Below are 22,899 nucleotides of genomic sequence, written 5' to 3' on the forward strand. Positions count from 1 at the left end.
CTTGCCTTCGTCTCCTGGAAAGCAAATCCAACGGAAGGAAATCTCATTTCCTTTCACAAAGCCCGAAACAAGTGTGTGTCCACCCTCAGGAGAGCCAGGAAACAATATCTCTCCGTTCTCAAGACCGAACTCTCTTATCTGTCTCCCTCTTCCAAATCCTGGTGGCGTCTGGTCAAATCCGTTTCTGGTGTTTGTTCCCCCTCCATCCCCTCCCTCACCTCAAACGGCTTAACGGCTGACTCCGCACGTGAAAAAGCTGAATGCCTCAACTCTGTGTTTGCCTCTAAATCTTGTGTCCCAAACCCATCCCTCTCTGTACCCACCATACCCAGTCGTACCCTGCTGCTCCTGGACTCCGTGTCCTTTCCTCCTGACAAGGTGGAAAAGTTTCTGTCAACTCTCGACTCTGATTCTGCAACTGGACCCTACGGTATCAGCCCACGGGTCCTAAAATCCTGCTCTGCTGCTCTATCTCACCCTCTCTCTGTTCTCTTCACCCTCTCTTTTGCTCAAGGTCAACTGCCATCTGCTTGGAAATCAGCCAACATCACCGCTTTGCACAAAAAAGGTGCAAAAACAGATCCTAGCAACTACAGACCAATCAGCCGTCTCCCAATTATCAGCAAAGTCATGGAATCCATCATTGCTTCGGATATGAAATCTTTGCTCTTCTCCAATGGCTTGATCTCTGATCATCAATTTGGTTTCAGACCAGGTCACTCTACTCTGGACATGCTGCTTCTGCTGTCTCAACAATGGATGGAGGTCCTCAATGCCAAACAGGAAATTAGAGCTGTCTCCCTCGACATATCACGTGCCTTCGACACGGTCTGGCACCCCGCTCTGCTCACCAAACTCTCCCCCTTTGGTATCCATGGAAATCTCCACGCATGGCTGGCGGACTTCCTCTCTAGTCGTCGTCAACGTGTGGCCCTGAATGGGTTTCTCTCATCTCCTCTTCCTGTTCAGGCTGGAGTTCCCCAAGGCAGTGTTCTGGGCCCCGTGCTTTTTCTGGTCTTCATCAATGATCTCTCTGACTCTCTTGAAAATCCTCTCTATCTCTTTGCTGATGACTCCACTCTCTGCCGCTCCATTCCTCTTCCCTCAGATCGGCAGTCTGCAGCCTCCTCACTCTCTGAAGACTTGGACAAAATCACAGACTGGTCAAACAAGTGGAACATGTCTTTCAATCCTGACAAATCTCACACTCTTACTATGTCTCTCCGAAAAGATCGACTGGACAACCCTCCCATCTACTTTCTCAACGATCCTCTCCAAGAAGTTCTGTCGCTCAAGCTTTTGGGTCTCACTATCTGCCATGATCTTTCTTGGGAAAACCACATTTCCAAGCTGGCCTCCAAAGCCAGTCGCCGACTGGGCATCCTCCGTCGTGCGAAGTCCTTCCTCGGCACACCTGAGCTCCTCACCACATACAAGGCTTTCATCCGCAGCTCAATGGAATACTGTTCTCCCCTATGGGCCGGTGCTCCTGCCTCACACCTAGCTCGGCTTCACGCTGTTGAAACCAAAGCTTTCAGAATTATTGGAATCTCCCACGATGAAGCTATCTCTGAGGGCCTTTCACTCACTCACCGCAGGCAGGTAGGTGGTCTTTCTGTCTTCTACCGACTCCTCTCCGGCCTTGCACCCCCAGCTCTCTCTGTGCTCTGTCCCCCAAATATTCCTACAGGTCGCACAAGATCTGCCAGCAACCCTCTGATGGTTAAACTGCCGAAATCTCGGCTCTCTGCTCACCTTCACTCTTTCATTCCTCTTTTCTCCTGCCTCTGGAACAAACTCCCTCCATCCCTTCAATCCCACTCCTCCCTCCAGGTCTTTAAAACAGCTGTTCACCACCATCTCTTATCTTCCCCCATCCAAAACCTTGATCTTTCCTACCCCCGCTAATTCACCCCAGATCCACCTTGTTTGAAATTCCAACTTCTTTCCTGGAAGTCCTGGCAGTGTCCATATGTTTTATACCTCTCCCACCGCCCCCTTCCCATGCCCCCCCCCCCAAAGCCCTCGCCCTCTCTCAGATCTCTTGATGTCTCCATGTCTCCATGTCTCTCGGTCCCTGCTCTCAAATGTTGTGTTTGTGTCCTTCCCCCTCTCTCCCCATCTTGTCTATCGCTCCCGATGTTATATGTTTTATGTGTCGGTTTGTCTTTCTGTGTGATTAATGTTCGCTCTTTCACGAGCCTCGATCTTGTATACAAAAAAAAAAAGAAAAAAAAAAAAGAAGTCAGATTTGACCTCTGAGGACCGTGAGGGGTCAAATCCAAAATGGCCACCAGTCCACCGGGTCTAATGTTCTAACGCGCTTAATTTTGGAACCAAACAGTGTAGAAAAACATTATAGGTGTCATTTCCAACTAAATTGGGGATGCCCATTCATTTGGTGATACTTTTGAGATCGCCAGAACTCAAGGACATGCATTTAGGTCAAGGTCAAATTATGTTAAATATCTATTATTATGATACTGCAGTTGGAACTGCTATTGGAAAAAGTTCATTTGAACTTTGAAAAATTATTTTTTTTCGGTACAGCGAGGGATAGGTACAGAACACCCAAAGACCAGAAATGATGAAAAAAAGTGTTTACACTGCAAGGAATGATGCAATAACCTCTGAAAAATAACTGTAGTTAACCAAGTATGTCCACAAAAGCTTACATTAAATCAAGTGCAATGATGAAAATTGGTAATGATCAAAATCTAGCAATCTCCAGAACAGAAGCACAGTGCAGTGCACTTGAGTTGCAGCTTTGGCACACTTGCAGCGTACAGTGCACCCTTTCTTGCAGCCACAGTGGATTGATTTTGGCACGATTTTGATGCTTCAGGGAGAGTGGTCCAAAGAGGCTGCCACCCAGTTGTCTCCTTTGTCCAGCCCCAGTCAGATGGGTCTGGCATCTCTGGATCCATGACCAATGCCTGGTTCCAACAGTTGGCCTGGTAGCAAGTGTGCTTGATGTGCTGCTTGAGTGCTGCCTGGGTTGGAGGAATGTTCTCTAGAGTTCTACACTTCTGTGTGAAGAGCTGTTTCCTGGCATCATTCACTTCCGTGCTCTCACTGGTTCTATCGTACATCAGCACCACAAATCGCTCCAGCAGTAACATTGATCCTTCACTGACCTCACTTGGCATGCCTAGGAGTTCATTGAAAGCATCATTCACCTCTAAGAAAAACTTCCAAGTTTCCCAGGCAGTCTTCTTTCCTCTGCCAGCGAATGCAGATACAGTATCACACCCGGTGAAAGCATGAAAGATTGGGAGAGTCAGACACTGTGTTGGATTCAATGTGGCAACCATTTCGTGAACAGCTATGTACCGAAAGCTTGACCCGACACCAAAGGCAACCCACAGCTCATCAGGAGCATCCCCAATTTAGTTGGAAATGACACCTATAATGTTTTTCTACACTATTTGGTTCCAAAATTAAGCGCGTTTGAACATTAGACTCGGTGGACTTGTGGCCATTTTGGATTTGACCTCTCACGGTCCTCAGAGGTCAAATCTGACTTCCCTCCACATCTGAAAATAAACCTTATGGTATGCACTAACTATGTTAGAAATTTCATGCTTTTCTCATAAAATGCACAATTGTTGTTATATGCTGTACTAATATGGTAGATCTATTCACTTGTAAATTAGGGTATTACTCATTGGTAACTATTGTACAATAGATCCATTCACTTGTAAATTAGGGTACAAGTTATTGCTAACCCCTGCATAATAGAGAGCAATAACTTGTACCCTTATTTACAAGTGAATGGATCTATTCTGCAAGGGTTACCAATGAGTGACGCCCTTCTGTACAAGTGAATGGATCTATTGTGTTATGTTTTTTTGCAAATACATGTCATTATAATGCATCTGTTTTTTTACCCCATCCCACCTCCTCCCACTCGCACACAGACTCATGATTGGGGGGGGGGGGGGGGGGGGGGAGGTAATAGTGCAAAACTATTCTGGGGTATCAAACAATCTTCATGCCAAGTGAGCCTTGTGGGTCAAAAGGTGTGGACACCAACACACACACATGCAGTGCCACTTTATAAAGGGGTGATGTGGAAGAGGGGGAAGGGGAGGGGTGGGAATGCAATAACTAAATAATAATAATAAAAATTTAAAGAATACATCTAAGAGTACATTAGTCAAGAAAATAACATTTTTTTATTTTATTTTTGTTTAACAATAACTTAAATGCTAAACCTGTCCAAAAATACCCCAGGGGTATAATTTTTAAAAATAAATTCCCCCGACCCTGAAAGAAAAACAAAACATACATACAAGAACATGTATGACCCTTTCTTCAAAACATACATGAAATATCTTGGGTAAAAACGTTTTTATAACAAAGCTATAGCAAAACAAAAATCAGCATAGCCTGGGGCCATAAAATATCCACGAATACATTAAAGGGGGGGTAGCCTAAGGAAATGCATCCGAGGGTTAAGTACCTATCCTAGTTTGTATGGCCACCCTCATGCATGGTGTATATATAGTCTCAAGAGGTGAGGTAGAGTGAGTGTCGTGGTCAAAATTACCAACATGATTTACTAATGTACTGGCTTTTTCACAACAAATCCTGTGAGTGACTATGCTGCCATTTCCCTGCTGATATTTAATGGAGATGGCACTTCCTTGCATTTCATTTTTAACATGTATTTTCTTCTTCTTTTTAAGAGTCCCTTGCATGACGACTCGTATGGATGTCCAAAGAAGCATGAGCAATGCACAACTTCAGATAAATCATTATCAGAATCTGGTGAGGAAAGGGTAGAGGGACAGAAATGAGGGGAGGTTTTTTATTTCAAATATAGAAACGAGTATATACCAATATTTGAATATAGGTGTTCAAAATATATTCAAAGTTCACTTTTTTCAATCCACTGTTTGGCATTCCCATCTAAGCATGGACCTCGCTGTGATACCAAGTTCATATTTAATTTGTTTATTCGATGGAAATAATGGTTTAACATGATGAATGTTGAGCTCCGTTCCTTTGAGTGGCCTATTTACATTGAAGTGAATGTGGTGTGCTTTGCTCAACTATAGCACTTTCAACTTTATTTTCTCTTTGTTGGAGTTGGCATCTGTAATTGTGCGCATCAGGTTTTGAACCCATCAGTTGTTCAGTTCTCATTTACTATTTGAATACTTATATTTGTGGTTGTGTATATACAGTATATATATGCGAGAGGTAGATCGCATGTGTTGATGCAGCATGTGTTAATGAGTTATGTGGAGGGATGCTTACAGAAAGCATGTGTGGTTATGTGTATTTGTAAACTGTGTTTTGTGACACTCTCGGAGGAAGGGAGGTGTCCAAATATTCATCTTTATTATATGTATACAGGGCCCTACCAGAATATTTTGGCCAATCCCATAATTTAATGGATTTGCTGAAATTTACATTTCATGGCATTATTGTGTGGAAAGAAGTCCTAATTGCATTCGATAACCATTGTGCACTAGCACCAAGCCAAAGGGTCGTCTCCCATAATATTGGTTCTTTTAACTGTGGTTACATTCTTGGTGCTTCAGAGTTTGGTCAGGAGCAACAACAGAGTGCCATAGACATAGGCTTTTTATGAATTTGTGGCCAATAGTATCATGGTATTGCTGAGGACAATGTCATGGCGCTGGAACAATGACCTGGAAAGCTTTCAACAGTGTCAATATATTAAAAATATTAAAAAAAATTTTTTTTTTTTTTTTTTTGGCAACAATTTTCAACACTTCAACAGTGTCAATATGACAAGAACAATTCCTTCCTCATCAGAGGTGCATTCACCATAAAGATTCCCTCGCTGATATCGCTCATGCAATACAAATGAACCAAAGAACAGCCACCAACTTAACATATGGTGTGCAGCATGTAAGAACCCTTTTCTGACCAGTAGGAATAAACCTTCAACAAGGTTGGGATGATAGCATTCCGATTTGAAACTCTGGCTTGCGATGAGGACTCGGTTCAAATTCCATGTTTGTCCATTGTGTCTGAAATTCTTGTAAAAGTACAATCTTCTCTCCCAAGCTCTTTGTCCTGCACGTGATTTATATACAAGTTCCTCCACAAGCCCTAGATCAATGTGGAAAAAAAAATCAGGTTTGGTCTGAGGAGATGTCTGGCCTTTATCAGTGAACACATCTCTTGGTGTTTTATATATTTGGAGAAGACGTCACAAAGATCCTTCTACCTGTCCAGCCTGAGGTCGTCTGGGCAGCAATTTGGCTTGGGGAGTTTGATCTGTGTTGGATTTAGGTATTGAGCTACCATACAAGCTCGCATGACAGATCTGATTTGTGATAAACGAGTCTCAATTCTGCTGGGTGTATTGCTCTTTCAAAAAAATACAATTTCCTAATCAGGTCATATTCTTCAGGAGGATGGCACTAAATGCTGTGCCTTATGTGACCACAGTTTGAAACAGAAAATGAGGAATTCAAATCCTTCCCTAGATTCCCAAAAGGTTAAACATGCTGCAATTGTTTGAGCATCCTTTGGAAGTGTCTGGATCTTCAGCATAGAGCAACTTATCAACATATTTTTGACATGCTGTAACATAAATCAAACTCGTATGGATATCATAGTAGCTGGAACAGATCAAGTTACAAAATTCCACTGATTTGATGACATGTAGCACAAAGGGTGTTGCTGAAAATGATTCCTTATCAAGGTCCAATAATTGTTTTGTTTTTAGTTTTTTATTAATTAGCTTGTTTTTATTTGTTTTCTGCACAAAACTACAATGATGGTGTTAACAACAAATGGCCAATGTATTATTTTGGCAGGGCCATGTTTGTAGATGGTCTTTTAAGTATGCACAAAAGCAAAGGTCTTTTGAAACATAAATATTGGTGGTCCATTTGCATGTACACAACCAGAATCCCAAAAAATACCAAGAGAAGACAAACTGCAAATATGTAACTTTTGGAAATTATGCTTTTTTGGAGATGCAGGTGTAGCAGGCACAATCAGTGTTGCAAGAGTAACTGAAAACTTCAGGTAGAGCAAGTTGCTATGGATACTACTTGACTAAAACGCAGTAGATATATTTTGGAGGCAATAAGCTGGAATTTTTTCTCCTTCGCAGATGTATTTTTGTGCTTTGAAAATGGTACGAAAGACGAGTATTACACATTCTTTATAATGTTGCATTCAGGAAACTTCACGTTGTTAGTGTGACAACTAACCCAAAAATCTGATTGTTGAAATAAATGTCCTTGATGTGTCCAGTCATTTTTTCAATTTCCTTTTTCATTCTTTTGATATTTGCCTGTTTACACATCTGCCATGGGCTTTGCTTGCAGCAGTTTATGAAGTTGTTCAACGTTAGCACGTTATCTAATCATGAAAAGTTATCATGTTATTTGCTCATGAAATTTAATTTTCATTGTGGACTATGTCAAAAGAGAGATCAATTGACAACTCTGCTCTCCTAAAGGTTAGAAGATTGTAATTTGGTGATGGATACAGTATCTGCCTGCTGCTTAAGGATTTTCAAACTCCAGTCATGCTTCTGACTGACCTAATTACAGGTTCTCTTGCAGAAAGACAATTATTTTGTTATTGAGTAACGAGTCACTTTCCTCACTTGGGCATAAAATTGCGGACAAGGAACCAGGCCTTTAACAATACCGTCTGACCCCGCTATTCGCCGGGGATACGTTCATGGAAAATGCCGCGAATTGCAAAACCGCGAATGGATCTCATTCATTGTTTCAATGGAAAGGGGGAGGGGGGGGGGGGGGGAGGAAGGTTCCCGAGTCGCGAAAATCCGTGAATAGAGAGGAACAAACGGCGAATGGCGAGGCAAAATCCGCGAATGATGAGGCAAATCCCAAGAATGTCGATGATAATCCGTGAAGGTCGATGAAAGTCCAGGAAATGGCGAGACAAAACCCGCGAATGTCGACGATAATCCGCGAAGGTCGATGAAAATCACGTGAATCTATGCTGCGGCATTGTTTCAATGGGGAAAGGGGGAATAGGTTATAGGTTCCCGGCGGTTCCTAATTCATAGAGGAAATTTTTTCAAGTTTAAAATATTTTCGACCGCAATGCACATGATTAGTTTCACAAAAAATGCTTACAAATTAAAAAAAAGACAACACCATGTACCATTTCCAATTTATTGAAGGAATGCGCTTACAGTTTATTAAAAGTGCTTAACCAGCATGTACCGTTTTAAATTTTTATTTTACAAACACACGCAGCTTTCAAATGATGATGATGATAAGAGTGAATAATTAAAATCCCATGAATTCCTCGAACTTTGAGGGCGACCCAAATGATGGTGCTGCAAAATCGTGCACAAAGGAAGAGGTAGGAGAAGGTGAGGACGCTGAGAGGGTGGCAGGAGATGGTGTTGTGTTGAGGTGGACGGAACAGGGCTGAAGAAATGGGTAATGGGAAGCTTGCCTGGCAGATTGCCACAGATGTTGATGCAGCTTTGTATGGGAGAAGCAAATCATCCAAGCCCCTCTTGAACTTGTGGTACCTCTCCATGACTGGGTCAGCATCTTGTAACCTGTCCACAATCACCCGCATGTCCTGCAGCACCTCGCCCAGGAACTGGGAGGTTGGACCTCGGCACCTCTTCCACATCAGTGCCCGCCTCCTCCTCCTCCTCCTCTTCCTCCTCCTCCTCCTCGGAAACCTTTGGAATGCCCTCCAACTCGTCCTCTGTGAGTGGGTTTAGGGAACGGTTAAGCATCATGGCTTTCAGCATGAAAGCCCTCGTCTGCGTGTTGTCCTCGATCCATATGCTGAGATCCTTCTCTATCCTTTCCATGTGGACATTTCGGACATGGGTGACCACCTTCGTACTCAATGCAGCGCTCGCTGAAACTCTCACAAATCGCCTTCTCCTTCTTCCGTATGTCGTGAACAGTGGATTCGTTGACGCCATAATGCTTGCCCACAGAGGCTGCACTCTCTCCTCTTGAAAGCCGGTCCAGCAGCTCCACTTTCTAGCTTAGGCTCATCACTTTATTCTGTCTCTTGGTAGTCGACGCATCTCCGGCACTTGTGTTGCGTTTAGGAGCCAGGATTTAATGATGAGCAGAGCGAGAGTTGAAAATGCCGGTCAGCACCGGTAGAGAAGAATGATTGAGACCCAAGACAGTCTGTATATGTAGGAATGCGAGCATTGTGGGTAGCTGTGGGAGGGGTGAATACAGTATGGTACTCTGCACATTGTGTGTGGGGGATGTTATCGGGTGATGCCATATTGAGCCTATCTGCTAATTTCAATAATAGATTTAATGAAGCGTTTTCATTCTATAATTTGTGGGGTTGACTTGTTTATGCAGCTGGTGGAACATCCCACAAAGATCTCGATTATAGTGCGGCTAAGAGTCACGGCCGCAAATGCCATGAAAACGCAAAGCACACAGCAGTGAATGTATAAGCAGGTCATGCTTGCGGCTCGTATATGTTTTTGCGAATTGCGTGCGGCTCATATATGTTTTTGCGAATATGTCCAGCTGCTTCTGCATGGCTGGTGAAAGATGGGTTTTATAAATGTGTCAAGCTCGCGGCTGCAGAAGCAGGTCATGCTCGTGACTTGTAGATGTTTTTTTTGCGAATGTATGTCCAGCTGCGACATGCATGGCTGGAGAAAGATGGGTTTTATAAATGTGTCAAGCTAACGGCTCGTGAATTATTTTTTTTGCGCCCCTGAATAACCACGAATTCGTAGAACATGACCATAAATATGACACTTTCCCGCGAATAGAGAAACGGGTCACATTTTATCAACCGCAAACACGCAGAACCCGCGAATAGCGGAACCGCGAATAGCGGGGTCCAACTGTAGTCCAATGTTGACCTGAGTACTCTCTTATCGTTACAGGGACTCTTCAATTGACGTTTGAGATTCGTTCCTAAAAAAACTGAATGTCAAACAAAAAAACGTAAATAGAAAACTATTTTCTCATCGGCATAATGTTATAAAATGAAGATACGTTCTTGGGTGGAAATTTCCGGTCCTAACCAAACTCTATCCGAAATAAAGACAAAAATGATGAAATACAGTTCCTATAAATAAATACAAAACACATAATAATGAAATCAACAAAGAACGTTAAATGTTTAAATGAATAAATTATGGACAGTTTTAAGTAAATGCGCATGGTACTCACTGTAGTGGAAATCGATCAGTTCCACGACATTGTCCTGTAGGTAGGTTTAATGACAATTCGATCTCTGGCAATATCCTGTAAAAATACAATCATGCAATATATCAGGATCATGGAATCATAAAGAAAGTTCAGTAATATCAATCAATGCAAGCAAGCCTAGGTTATCTACGTATACGCACCATCCGAGTCTACACGTCTTAGATTAAATGTCACAGGAGTGTGCCGGAGCTGCAGTCGTCCGAGTTCTTTTCGACGCCTCTCAGTGGTTAGCGAGAGCATCACACCTGGGTTCAACCAACTTAGGAACAATTTCATTACATTCTCCCCGCCTACAGATCTGCACTTCCGCTAGGCAGGAATCAAGCACGCAGTAGCATTAGTAGAGTAGTGATATCAGTCCATGTCAGTCGGTCCATCCGTAGCGATCGGGGCGGCGGATTTCCCTGCCAGCACGGGTCTGGAAACTACCGGGTACTACATCCCCAAGCCCGGAGTCCCCCACGTCAGAGTAGCCGCCTGAGGCAGGCGACGGAGGGGGCACCATAGTGCCGACAGGCAGAGGGGTATTTTGCAACGGGAGGGACGGCAGATGCTCCATAGGCAGAGCCACGGAAGAGTCCATAGACTCGTAAATTGGTTCGTCGATGTCCCCGCAAGGGTCGATGGCCCCGCAAGGGTCGATGGCCCCGCAAGGGGCCAGGTGACGTATGGAGACAGTCGACTCGCGTCCATCGGCCAGAAACACGCGAGCATGCTCGGGATTAGCCTGGAGTACCTGCACCTTATCCACTGGTGGATCATACTTACTCGTGCGAAGCGCACATTTGAGGTAGGCCGGCCCGGGCTCAGCGAGCCAACTAGGTAAAGATCGAATACCCCTCGAGCTCCTCGGGTGATGAAACATCCGTTCGTGTGGAGTCTGGTTGGTGGCCGTACATAGTAAAGCCCTGATCGAGTTCAGCGCCGCAGGTAACGACCAAGCCCATTTATCTAGGCCCCGGCCGAGGGACCTAAGACTTAGCGCGCGAAGTTTCATAGCCAGCTGGAGTTTTCCGTGTCGAAGCAGGAGCTTGTAGTTTGTACGAGCAGCCTTCGGATGGCGCTCGTGTCACACGCGGAGTTTCAGAGCCAATATGAGACGTTGGGATGCCGGCCAAGGACGATCGCTCCACGTTCTGTCATGTTTGCGCCACTTGTTTTGACGGCGCGATGAATCCCACCAAGGTCGAGCGCGCAGCCAGGGGCCCACGAGGAGGTGCGATTCTCATCAAAGTCGGATGAGGCGCCCCGTTCTTTGCTCGGCCCACTGGCTCGGCGATGAGCACATTTATTGTCGAGCGCATGCGTTTGCCCCGCGCAGCCTTTCGGCAAACCTTTGCAAAATGCCCTTTAGTTGTGCACAAATGACAAATAGCATCACGAGCCGGGCAAATCGACCTGGGATGTTGTCGATTTCCGCAGAAGTAACACGTAGCGTTATGTCCGGGCTTGGGTGCCACAGCTGTGGCGGCCATCAAGCCCGGATCAGGGTCCTCCTCGGGAGCGGCCGGGGACTCCAGCAGAGATGCCGTGTCCGCATCCACGACCTCGGTGGTAGCTCTCTCCGGTCGAGCTTGTCGAGACGTCCCCGCTGTTACGTATGAGTGTTCATACGCATCAGATTGTTCCCTAGCCTGGGTGTAGACATGAGCTAGCCGTAATGCTTCAGCGAGCGTCAAGTCTTCAGCTTCAAGAAGTCTTTGTTTGACGGTTGAGGAGCTAAGTCCGGAGACGAAAGAATCGCGTACAAGATCATCCTGTACTTGCTCATGTGTACGTACCACCGGAGCACTATTGGCAAGCAGACGTTGTAGCTCTTGAGCGAACTGATCCATGGTCTCCGTGGGCCATTGTTTCCGTATTGCGAGCAGGTGCCGGGAATAAACCGCACTTCGTTTCTTGATGTAAATTCGTTTTAGCTCTGTCACTGCGGCATCGAATGTCACACACTGTTCGATCGCCCGGTAAACGTTATGATGCACCTTTGTCTGGAGCACCTCTAATTTCGTTTCATCAGAGACAGCGGTTTCCTGGGCCTTAAATTGATTGTCCAAGGTTTTCAGCCAATGCGTCAGCTCCGAGCCCGAATCCGCTGCTTGCGCGTCGGCTGCAAATTGCGGCACTTGAATCATCCGGTGTCCCGCCATGTCGCTCGCGTTCGCCTATTGTTCTCGATTGGACAGCAAGATGAATTGTCATTAATTGTAGTGGAAATCGATCAGTTCCACGACATTGTCCTGTCGGTAGGTTTAATGACAATTCGATCTCTGGCAATATCCTGTAGAAATACAATCATGCAATATATCAGGATCATGGAATCATAAAGAAAGTTCAGTAATATCAATCAATGCAAGCAAGCCTAGATTATCTACGTATACGCACCATCCGAGTCTACACGTCTTAGATTAAATGTCACAGGAGTGTGCCGGAGCTGCAGTCGTCCGAGTTCTTATAGACGCCTCTCAGTGGTTAGCGAGAGCATCACACCTGGGTTCAACTTAGGAACAATTTCATTACACTCACCAAAATATGTGGCCAGCAGCGAGTGCCCAGCCCTGCGAGGTGCGGGTTGGGGAGGAGCAGTTTCTGAGATTATGCACTCAACTTTATTTCAGTGGCGTTAAGAGTAATTGTCCTCACAGTTGAGGTAGGAAGGCTGAGCACGCAGGCAATGTCCACCATTCACTTAACCACGTCATTTTTATGTCCAAACTAATAGCTGTACGACATCACTCATCTAACCTCTGCCATGACATCACTCATCCTTCAGACAGGCAAGCAGCAGCCTCTCCCCTCTCTAAAAAACCTTGAAAAAAAATCACAAGCTGGTCAAACACTTGGAATATGTCTTTCAATCCTGATAAATCTCACATTCTCACTATGTCTCTCCAACAGGACCGTCTGAAACCCCCTCCTCCCAATTTACTTTCTTAACAATCCCCTTGAGGAAGTTCAGTCACTCAATCTGCTGGATCTTACTATCAGCCATGATCTTTCCTAGGCAAACTACATTTCAAAGTTGGCCTCCAAGTCAGTCGCTGACTGGGCATTCTCTGTCATACAAAGTCCTCCCTTGGCACACCTGAACTCACATCATACAGGGCCTTCTTCCACAGCTTGATGGAGTACTGCTCTCCCCTTTGGGCTGGCTCCCCTGCCTCACATCTTGCTCCGCTTCACACCGTGGAAATCAAGGCCTTCAACATCATTGGAATCCCTCGCGATGAAGCTGAGTCTATGGGCTTATCACTTTGCCATCGCAGACAAGTCGGTGGTCTCTGTCTTCTTCCACCTCCTTTCTGGCCTTGCTCCCTCTGCTCTTTCTGGGTTCCTCCCCACTCCCTCAGGTTTCTACAGGGCACACACGATCCACCATCAACCCCCTTCTGATGAACCTGCATTAATTCAGGATCATTGCTCATATCCACGCATTTGTTCCTCTTTTTTTTTCCCCACTTGTGGAATCGGCTTCCTCATCCTCATCCTCATCTCAATTTTCCCTCCAGGTTTTTGGAACAGCTGGTCACCACCATCTCAGATCGTCTCCAATCCAAAATCATGATGTCATCTACCCATGTCAATCCCACCCAAATCCCTCTTCCTTCTAATTTTCCAGGTTGCCCTCCTTAGAGTTTCCTTCGGTATCCATTTTGTCCACTCCATGTATGTGTTTTGCATCCTGTTTTTGTCTGATACGTCCTGATCTGGACACTGTACTCGCTCTTCCACGAGCCTAGACTATTGTAACGTTCTCCTCCCCAAACCCCCTGGTCACGGTGTACCTCCGAGCTCCGAAAGGAGTCACGGCAGAAAGATGTGTTATTCTGTGTCAAAGATCAATGGTGAAACCACACCAATTGTTACCAACAAACAAATATTGTATTAAGGTCACACAAGTATAACAACACAAAAACAATAGTAATCAATTGTACAACAAATAGTATATCATTCCTATGATGGTACCATCAAGTTCGTACAAGATAACTCACTGTGCTCCAAGTGAGCGAAAAGAAGAAGATTCCCAATGTCTCTATTCCCGGCTTCAAGCGAAATTTGATTCCGGCTTCAAGCCAAAGTCGATCCGCTCCAGCGATCATCAGAACGATGTCCAATCGAGATAAGAATCCCTTTCGGATGACAGTCACAGTAACGTGGCCAAAGCTGCGTTAAGGCGCCCTCAAAGCGACTGGGAAATCCAAAGGTGCCCTCCAGGCGATTGGGAAACCACACCCTCGGGTATGGACGTTTCACGGCTTCAAATCGGCGACCCGCAGATTTACCTTCAAAATCCACGTTACACACACACCAGATAAACGTCTGAATGCAGTGAAAACAGCTGAAGTGAAGCAAAGAAACCTTGCGCGATGCGCGCGAGTCAAAATGGCCAACGCCCGTTCTCGAGGCGTAACGGCCCGACGATGATTCTCTCCGGAATCGACTGCAAAACCTGTCACGCAGGTTTATCTGTCACAGCGGTGACAACTGTCGCAGGAATCCCTTTCCTGGGAAACCCAAAGTTCACTCGTGACTCTTGTTCGCCAATGTTCGCTCCAGACCGCAAAGCAACTATGCTTCTTCTCCGACTCACTCGCTCCGCCTTATTTTCCTCCTCTTTCGTCGTCCGGTTCCGGTTTCATTTAAAACATTCACTTTTTTACCTTTCGAAAATAGTAATATCTATTTCCCTTAAACGACAACAATAATAGTACATGGAATCAAAAATGTTCACAGTGGATGAAAACCACAACAACGGAAGTGACGAATCCGTAACACTATGTATACAAAAAAATGGCGCACATCATTGAAATATAAAATAAAATGCAGCTGGAAAACACACACAACAACAGGCATTTTAAGGCCATTTTCCCTGCTAGAGCAGGGGTTAGCCTTGCGGTCCCCATGACAATCTTCTCCATTTTGCCCTATTTTCTGCATCTCTCCTTGTTAACCCCCTTGCCCGCATTTCTTCTTCCACCAGCTTTAGCCAAGTCTTTCTCGGTCTTACCCGTCCTCTACTTCCTTCTACATTAATTTCCATCACTCTTCTCAACCAGTCACTTTCATCCTTCCTCAACACATGACCAAACCATCTCAACCTGTTTCTCTTCACAGCATCAATCACAGGCTCTATTCCCATCATCTTTCACAATTTATCATTTGTCTTAGTCTCTCTCAACGATACTCCGCACATCCACTGAACCATTCACATTTCCACCCTTTCCAGCCTTCGTAGCTGCTCTACGTTCATTACCCATGTCTCGCTCCCATAAATCATAACACTTCACACATGCAGCATACACCTATCCCTTCAGCTTCAACGACACTCCCCTTCTCGTCAGCACGCCACTCGGTTCCCGAAACTTCTTCCATGCACATCTCACTCCAGCAACCGTTGCCGAGTTTGATCCACCCTCTCCATTCAGCATGGCTCCTAGGTAGCAAAAGGATTTCACACCTTCCAGCTTCACGCCGTCTCCAAGGTCCAACTCAACATATCCTCCATCTGCAGCTCCTTCTGTGCACACCTTACACTTGAATGTAGCTGCCAAACTGGTTCATGTCCCTCAGACCACTACATTTTTGATGAACCCACTCAGCGCACATTGTACATAGAATGGAGTTCACGACGACACCCTTCCTGCACACAGCACACGGCCACTTCCCAATTCTTTCCACCTCACCACATGCTTTACCACTTGCCATCACCTTCGTTTTTCTGATATTCACCTTCAGACCTTTTGCCTCCACACATTCCATCCACTTGTTCATCTTCTCCTTCAGTCCATCCATACTTTCCACAATCGACACCAGATCATCTGCATACAACAACTCTCACGGTAAACCCTCCTTTACGTTCCGAGCCAGCTCCTCCATCACAGCTACAAATAGTAGTGGACTTAGTACCGACCCCTGATTCACTCCCACCTTCACTTCAAACTCACCACTGCTCCCGTCCTTCGTCCTTACAGCTGTGCGTGCACTTTTGTATATTGCCATCACGACTCTAATCAACCATTCCTCCACTCATAACTTCCTCAATGCCCATGTCACGACTTCTTATGGAACCCTATCGAATGCTTTCTCCAGATCAACAAACCCAAGAAACAACTTCTTCCTCTTTTCCATGTACCTCTCCTGCTACTGCCTTACAAGAAAAAGTGCGTCGGTCGTTTGTCTTCCTGGCTTAAATCCAAACTGCATTTTGTCGATCTTCACTTTCTTCCTTAACCTCTTCTCCAACACCCTTTCCAATACCTTCATTCCATGCTCCAATACCTTTATCGCTCGATACAAGCCACTGTCCAGACGGTCACCTTTCCCCTTGTATAGAGGGACGAGGGTACTCAGTTCCCAATCCACTGGAATTGTGGCCTTCTTTCACCACCAGATTACAGATCTCTGTCATTCTCTTCACACCCCAACTTCCCGCTGCCTTCAACATATCTCCCACAACTCTTGTCGGCCCTCCCGCTTTGCTACTTTTCATTGCTTTTATCGCTTCCTCAACTTCCATCTCAGTTATCTTCTCTGCCGGTCCTAAAACTGGGTTACTCTCTATGTTGCCATCGCATTCATTCTCTGCATTCAACAGCATTGCCATATATCCAAACATTTCCATATATCCATATAATTCCATCTGGGTCACAACGATTTGTCCCACTTCATCCTTCAAGCAACTCACCCCCATCACATCACACCTCTCTTTCACTATCTGCTTTGCAATCCTGAATACCGCTCTCTGACCCTCTTCCGAATCCAAGCGTTCTCCGAACATTTTCCTACATACTTTCTTTGTCTTTACTATTACCAAACGGCCTTTACCACTACCTCTTTCTTTGCAACCTTCTTGGATGCCTTATAACTTTCATGCTCTGCCTTTTCTGCCGCTGTACCCTTCGCCTTCTGCTACTCCTTGAACTTCTTCCTCTTCTCGTCAATCCTCTTTCCAACGTCATCATCCCTCCACCATGTTTCCGAGTGCCTCGGTGGTCCTTTTGTCCATCCAACAGACTTTCTTTCATTGACATCCAACCACTTTCAAGCTCAACCACATCATCCTCTACCATACTCAGCCTCTCTTTTAATGCCTCCCTCACTGTCACCTCTTTCAACCTCCACACCTTCATTCTCAGTTGGTACTTTACCTGCCGAGCTCTCCTCGCACCTTTCACCCTTGTGTTGCAGACAACCAAGTGGTGCTGTGAAACAGCCTGCTCCCCCGGGATCACCTTTGTGTCCCGGAGGTGCCCCCTTTCTAGCCTACGCACCATCAGGTAGTCGACGGTTGTCGTCGACCCACCTGACGTGTATGTAACAAGCGTATTATCCTCTTTCTGGAACTGAGTATTACAAATCAACAAACCAGCTCCATCAGCAAACTCAAAAATCCTTTCACCTTCTCCATTCCTCACACCATATCTGTAACCCCCATGAACTCCCTCAAAACCATCTATACTCCTTCCCACATGTCCATTTAGGTCTCCTCCTATCACAACAACTTCCTCATCTTTCACGTTTTCCATCAGCTTCTCTATTTCCCACCAGAACTTGTCCTTCTCTTCATCGCTCCGGCCGACCTGCGGAGTATATCCCGAGATGACTTTCACCAAGAGCTTTCTAATCATCATTTTCACCATCATCAACCTATCACTCACTCAAATCACACTCACCACACTGTCTACAAACTCCTCAGAAAACAGGACACCAACACCATGCACGCCTTCCGGGCACCCTTGCCATTCAAGCTTGTATTTCTGTCCCTGCCTACCCTTCACCATTCTCACACCATTTTTTTTTTGTTTTTTTTTGTTTTTTTTGTATTCAACATCGAGGCTCGTGAAAGAGCTAACATTAATCACACAAAAAGTCAAAACGACACATAAAACACAAAAATAAGGGGAGCGGTAGACATGATGGGGAGAGAGGGGGAAGGACACAAACACAACATTTGAGAGCAGGGACATCGAGAGAACTGTGGGAGGGAGAGGGCTTGGGGGGGAGGCGGGAGAGGTATAAAACATATGGACACTGCAAGGGCTTCCAGAAAAGAAGTTGGAATTTCAAAAAAGTGGATCTGGGGTGAATTAGCGGGGGTAGAAAAGATCAAGGGTTTGGATGGGGGAAGATAAGAGATGCTGGTGATCTCGTCTTCCCTTCCATCTCGTATCCTGCACACAACATATGTCCACTCTTCTTCTGACCAATACTTCCACCACTTCTCCTGATCTTCCTGTCATTGTCCCTACATTCCATGTCCCAAACCTCAGAAACCGATCTCCACGTGGGGCATCAGACGTTTCGTCGTCATAAATGGAGTTATTTCCACCCTTGCTTCAATCGGGTTCCCCACCTTGATTTTTGACGAGAGGGAGTGAAGTCCCCCACGGGATACTTTGGGCTGTACCCTGCCCATATGTAATTGTCATGGTTCCCTTTTTGAGGCAATGTTTTATGGCCGGATGCCCTTCCTGACGCCAACCCTTTTAGTCACCTCTTATGACACGCAGGGATACGGTGTACCTATTCTAAACCGGGGTACACACCGGTAGCTGGAATGAGCTTTCTTAATCCTTATGGCTGCAATGACCCATGGCAAACCCATGGCGGCTTTATCTTAAAAGATGAGTTGCCATTGGTTACCTGACAGGAGTAAATTCCCTGTCAGAGGATCAAGGGGTCTTACTCCTATTGAGAGGAGTGGTCCCAATTGAATGACCATGCATTGTGGCCCCTCGGGGGCATGATGCATGCGTTTGAATGACCATGCGCTTCCCTCTTGGGGTTGAGGCGCATGTGTATTGTTATTGGGACAGCCTTGTTGACGTTGTGCCTTGACCATGGGGTCAAGGGGCACATCCGAGGCTGTTCAAATGTTTGGACTTTTTACCTTTTTTCACATGCAAAAAAGGCAGGCCTTGACTGGAGCCCTAAAACAGCTGCAATGAAATAAAATTGATTTTTCTTTGAGGTCAGAGTGACCCAAGAGATCAAAATTGTTAATTTTGACTTTTTTTCCTTAAAGATCAGCTGACTTAGAAATCTTAAATATTGCACATACAGTCACGTGAAAAAGTAAGTACACCCCATGTAAAGTTTTGACTTTTTCAACATATTCCAACATACAGCTATTTGATCTTCATTTCAACAATATTGATAGATAAAGGTGATATAATACAACAAATATCATGAAACATTTACATTTTGTAGTCCATTGTATCATTTAAATAAACATAAATGCAAATTTTGCATGTGGATAAGGTAAGTACACCCTTGGCTCTAATAGGTGGTATTGCCCCCTTTGGCAGAAACAACCTCAAGTAGGCGTTTCTTATAACTGTCTACCAGTCTCTGACATCGACTGGGAGAAATTTTTGCCCACTCCTCCATGCAGAATTCTTTCAGGTGTGCGATGTTTGAGGGGTTTCTTGCATGCACAAAAAAACCAAAAAAAAAAAAAAAAACTACCGTTTAGAGGCCATTTTTCCCCGCAAAGCGGGGGTTGGCCTTTTCGGTGGACCGTGGTGGTTGTTGTTTTTTGGTCCCCTTTTTTGAAGCAATGTTTTACGGCCGGATGCCCTTCCTGACGCCAACCCTTTTTGCCGCCTTCAACGACAAACAGGGAATTACCAGTGAACTGGTACTCAATTTGCCGACCTCGGAAGGATGACAGGCTGAGACAACCCCCCTGGCATTAATTCGGCGATCGACCGAGATTCGAACCCAGGATCCTAGGATCCAAAGCCGGCACCCGAGCCGCTAGCCCAACACCAGGGACAGTTTCTTGTATGCACAGCTCGTTTCAAATCCCCCCACAACATCTCGATGGGATTTAGATCCGGGCTTTGACTTGGCCATTCCAGAACCCTCCATTTCTTTCTTTTCAGCCATTCCTTGGTGGATTTACTGGTATGTTTGGGGTCATTGGCATGTTGCAAGGTCGACCTTCAGTTGACCTTCAACTTGCCGACAGATGGCCTCACATTATCCTCAAGCACCCTCTGGTACAATGAAGAATTCATCGTGGATTCTATGACGGTGAGCTGCCCAGGCCCTGATGCAGCAAAGCTGCCCCAAACCATAATATTTCCACCACCATGCTTTACAGTTGGTATCAGGTTCTTGTGGTCAAATGCTGTCTTTGGTTTTCGCCAAACATGTCTTCTGGTACTGTGGCCAAATAGCTCTACCTTTGACTCATCTGTCCAGATCACATTGTTCCAGAAGTGCTGGTCTTTGCCTAGGTGTTCATTGGCAAACTTTAGTCTTGCCCTGATGCTCTTTCTGGACAGCAAAGGTTTTCTCCTGGCACACCTCCCATGTAGATCAAATTTGTGCAGCCTCTTTCTAATGGTAGACTCATGCACTTTGACATCAACAGTGGCAAGAGCTACCTGTTGGTCCCGTGATGACATTCTGGGGTTCTTAGAGACTTCTTTCAGCATATTGCGGTCTGCTCTCGGGCTGAACTTGCTGGGGCGGCCTGGCCTGAACAAATTGGTAGTTGTTTGTAGTGCTGTTAGCTAGATTCAAAATCCCGTCTCGGAACCGTCTCGATAAATTTTCAATTTTCATAACGGGATCTCGGATCGACTCGGTTCCCGGCAAAGTAAAAAAAAAAAAAAAAAAAAAAAAAAATAATAATAATAATAAGGCTTCAAAAATAATGGCATTTCATTACAATATATAAACAACAATGAAAAAAATTCATTTCTGATGTTCAGTACTTAAATTCCGACTTAGCTTCCATTTACCGGGATGAAATAAAATACACCGCCTACATGCAGATGATCGGCCACCGATGGGACCGGGTTATCTCATTACAGTTTGTATTGTCGTGTAATTTCTTGCTCGGAATGTCATAGAGAGGGAGAAAATGTTTCTGCCCAGGCATATTCGAGTCCCGGTTAGAGTTTCATTATCATTTTGTGAGTTGTGATCGCCAAGGGGCTCGCTCCCCCCCCCCCCCCCCCCGTTCCCCTCCCCTCCCCTCCCCCGCCCAGCAATGCCAGGTACTTCTGCTAGTAAATTATAAAGCAGGCGGTGTAGTGATCACCCCCCCCCCCTCCTTATTTTGACACTGTGACTAAAGTAAACGTAATCAACTTATCAGGCCGAAAGTGGAGATAAGATAACCAAAATACTTTCACATTCAAACCGTCAAACCAAACCCTGAGCGATTCTTACTATTTATAGATTTAGCGTTGCAATTAAACATAAACGTTCATCAAAAACTCATTTCATAAAACTACATAATGTATTGTACTTGTATTAATACATTGTGTGTAGAATAATCCGTTATAAACGTGTTTTTAATCTAAATAAACATCGTCCCTCCAATCACGGGGCCTCGAGCGAGTCCCTCGATATTAATGTGCAAAAGACCATAGCAACCACATCCTGTAACTCGTCTCCAAGGACGGACACGTGACCGTACCGTAGCGTAGGCGGAGCGAGGCGGAGTGATACAGCGGAAGGATTCGACGGTTTAAAATGAAGTCGCGATGCGGGGGATTTTCATTGGGACCTTTATCCTGATTTCGTTACCTCCGCACCAAAGGTAGATGGAGGTTTATGTTTTCACTCCTGTCTGTTTGTCCCTTTGTTTGTGAACACAATGTCTCAAAAAGTTGTGGACGGATTCGGACGAAATTTTGTGGAGATGCAGCGTGTGTGACAAGGACGACATGATTAGATGTTGGTGAAGATCCGGATTCGGAATTCGGATTCGTTTGCAGTGCATTGTTTGTTGACAAGGGGAAAATCCTGGAACAGTGAGTTTACTTTATCTATCATCGTTTGTGTCAGTTCAGCTGCACTTGCGAAAAATGATGCTTGTGCAGAAGCAGAGTAATGAAAGCAAGGCTCAATAAATGCCTCTATTATGGAAAATATCTGCAAGAAGTTGGAATTTTAACCGGGATTTTTTTACCGAGAAATTGCGTCAATCAATTTATCTCGGGACCGTCCCGAGACCGTCTCGAAAGCCGAAACCGCCGGGATTTCATCCCGGTCTCGGCTCGGTTGACAGCCCTACTTGTTTGGAATCCTCTCCACTTGTGGATGATCTCCTGGACAGTCGAATGATTGATTTCAAATTGTTTGGAGATCTTTTTAAATCCCTTCCCAGACTCGAAGGCATCCATAAACCTTTTCTAAAGGCCTCGGAGAGCTCTTTTGATCTAGGCATGGTGACGTCGCACACTTCAACAACAAAGAGCAAACCAAACTAAATGTCTGAGGTTTAAATAAGACAGGTTCCTCCAAGATCCTCTCTAACAATGTTCTAATCATTTGCACCTGAGCTGGTGCACCTGATTCTAATTTTAGGTATTTGAAGTCGTGATAAATGTAGGGGTGTACTTACTTTTTCCACATGCGAAATTTGCATTTATGTTTATTAAAATTATACAATGGACTACAAAATGTAAATGTTTCATGATATTTGTTGTATTATATCACCTTTATCTATCAATATTGTTGAAATGAAGATCAGATAGCTGGATGTTGAAATATGTTGAAAAATTCAAAACTTTACATGGGGTGTACTTACTTTTTCACGTGACTGTAGTTGGTGTCTTTCTCTGTGCCTCTGGTTCTGGATTTGTGTCTTTGGCTCTGTGTCTCTCTGACTGGCTCTGTCTCTCTCTCTCTGTGTCTCTCTGTCTCTGTCTGTCTCTCTCATTTGACATTTACTTTCTTTAAT

The 22,899-nt window shown here is 45.0% G+C and overlaps 1 protein-coding gene across 2 annotated transcripts in view; it reads left to right on the top strand.

The window, feature by feature from the left end:
• LOC137424934 (protein TASOR) overlaps nucleotides 1-22,899 on the top strand; it is a 241,837-nt gene that overhangs the window by 148,562 nt on the left and 70,376 nt on the right. For both annotated transcript variants that reach the window (XM_068112841.2, XM_068112842.2), the window contains one exon: nucleotides 4,692-4,773. In XM_068112841.2, coding sequence (XP_067968942.2) covers nucleotides 4,692-4,773 — 82 coding nt within the window. The remainder of the gene's footprint in view (nucleotides 1-4,691; nucleotides 4,774-22,899) is intronic.

The sequence above is a fragment of the Myxine glutinosa genome, chromosome 4 (genome assembly GCF_964187855.1).
Source record: "Myxine glutinosa chromosome 4, kmMyxGlut1.1, whole genome shotgun sequence".
Lineage (NCBI taxonomy): Eukaryota > Metazoa > Chordata > Myxini > Myxiniformes > Myxinidae > Myxine > Myxine glutinosa.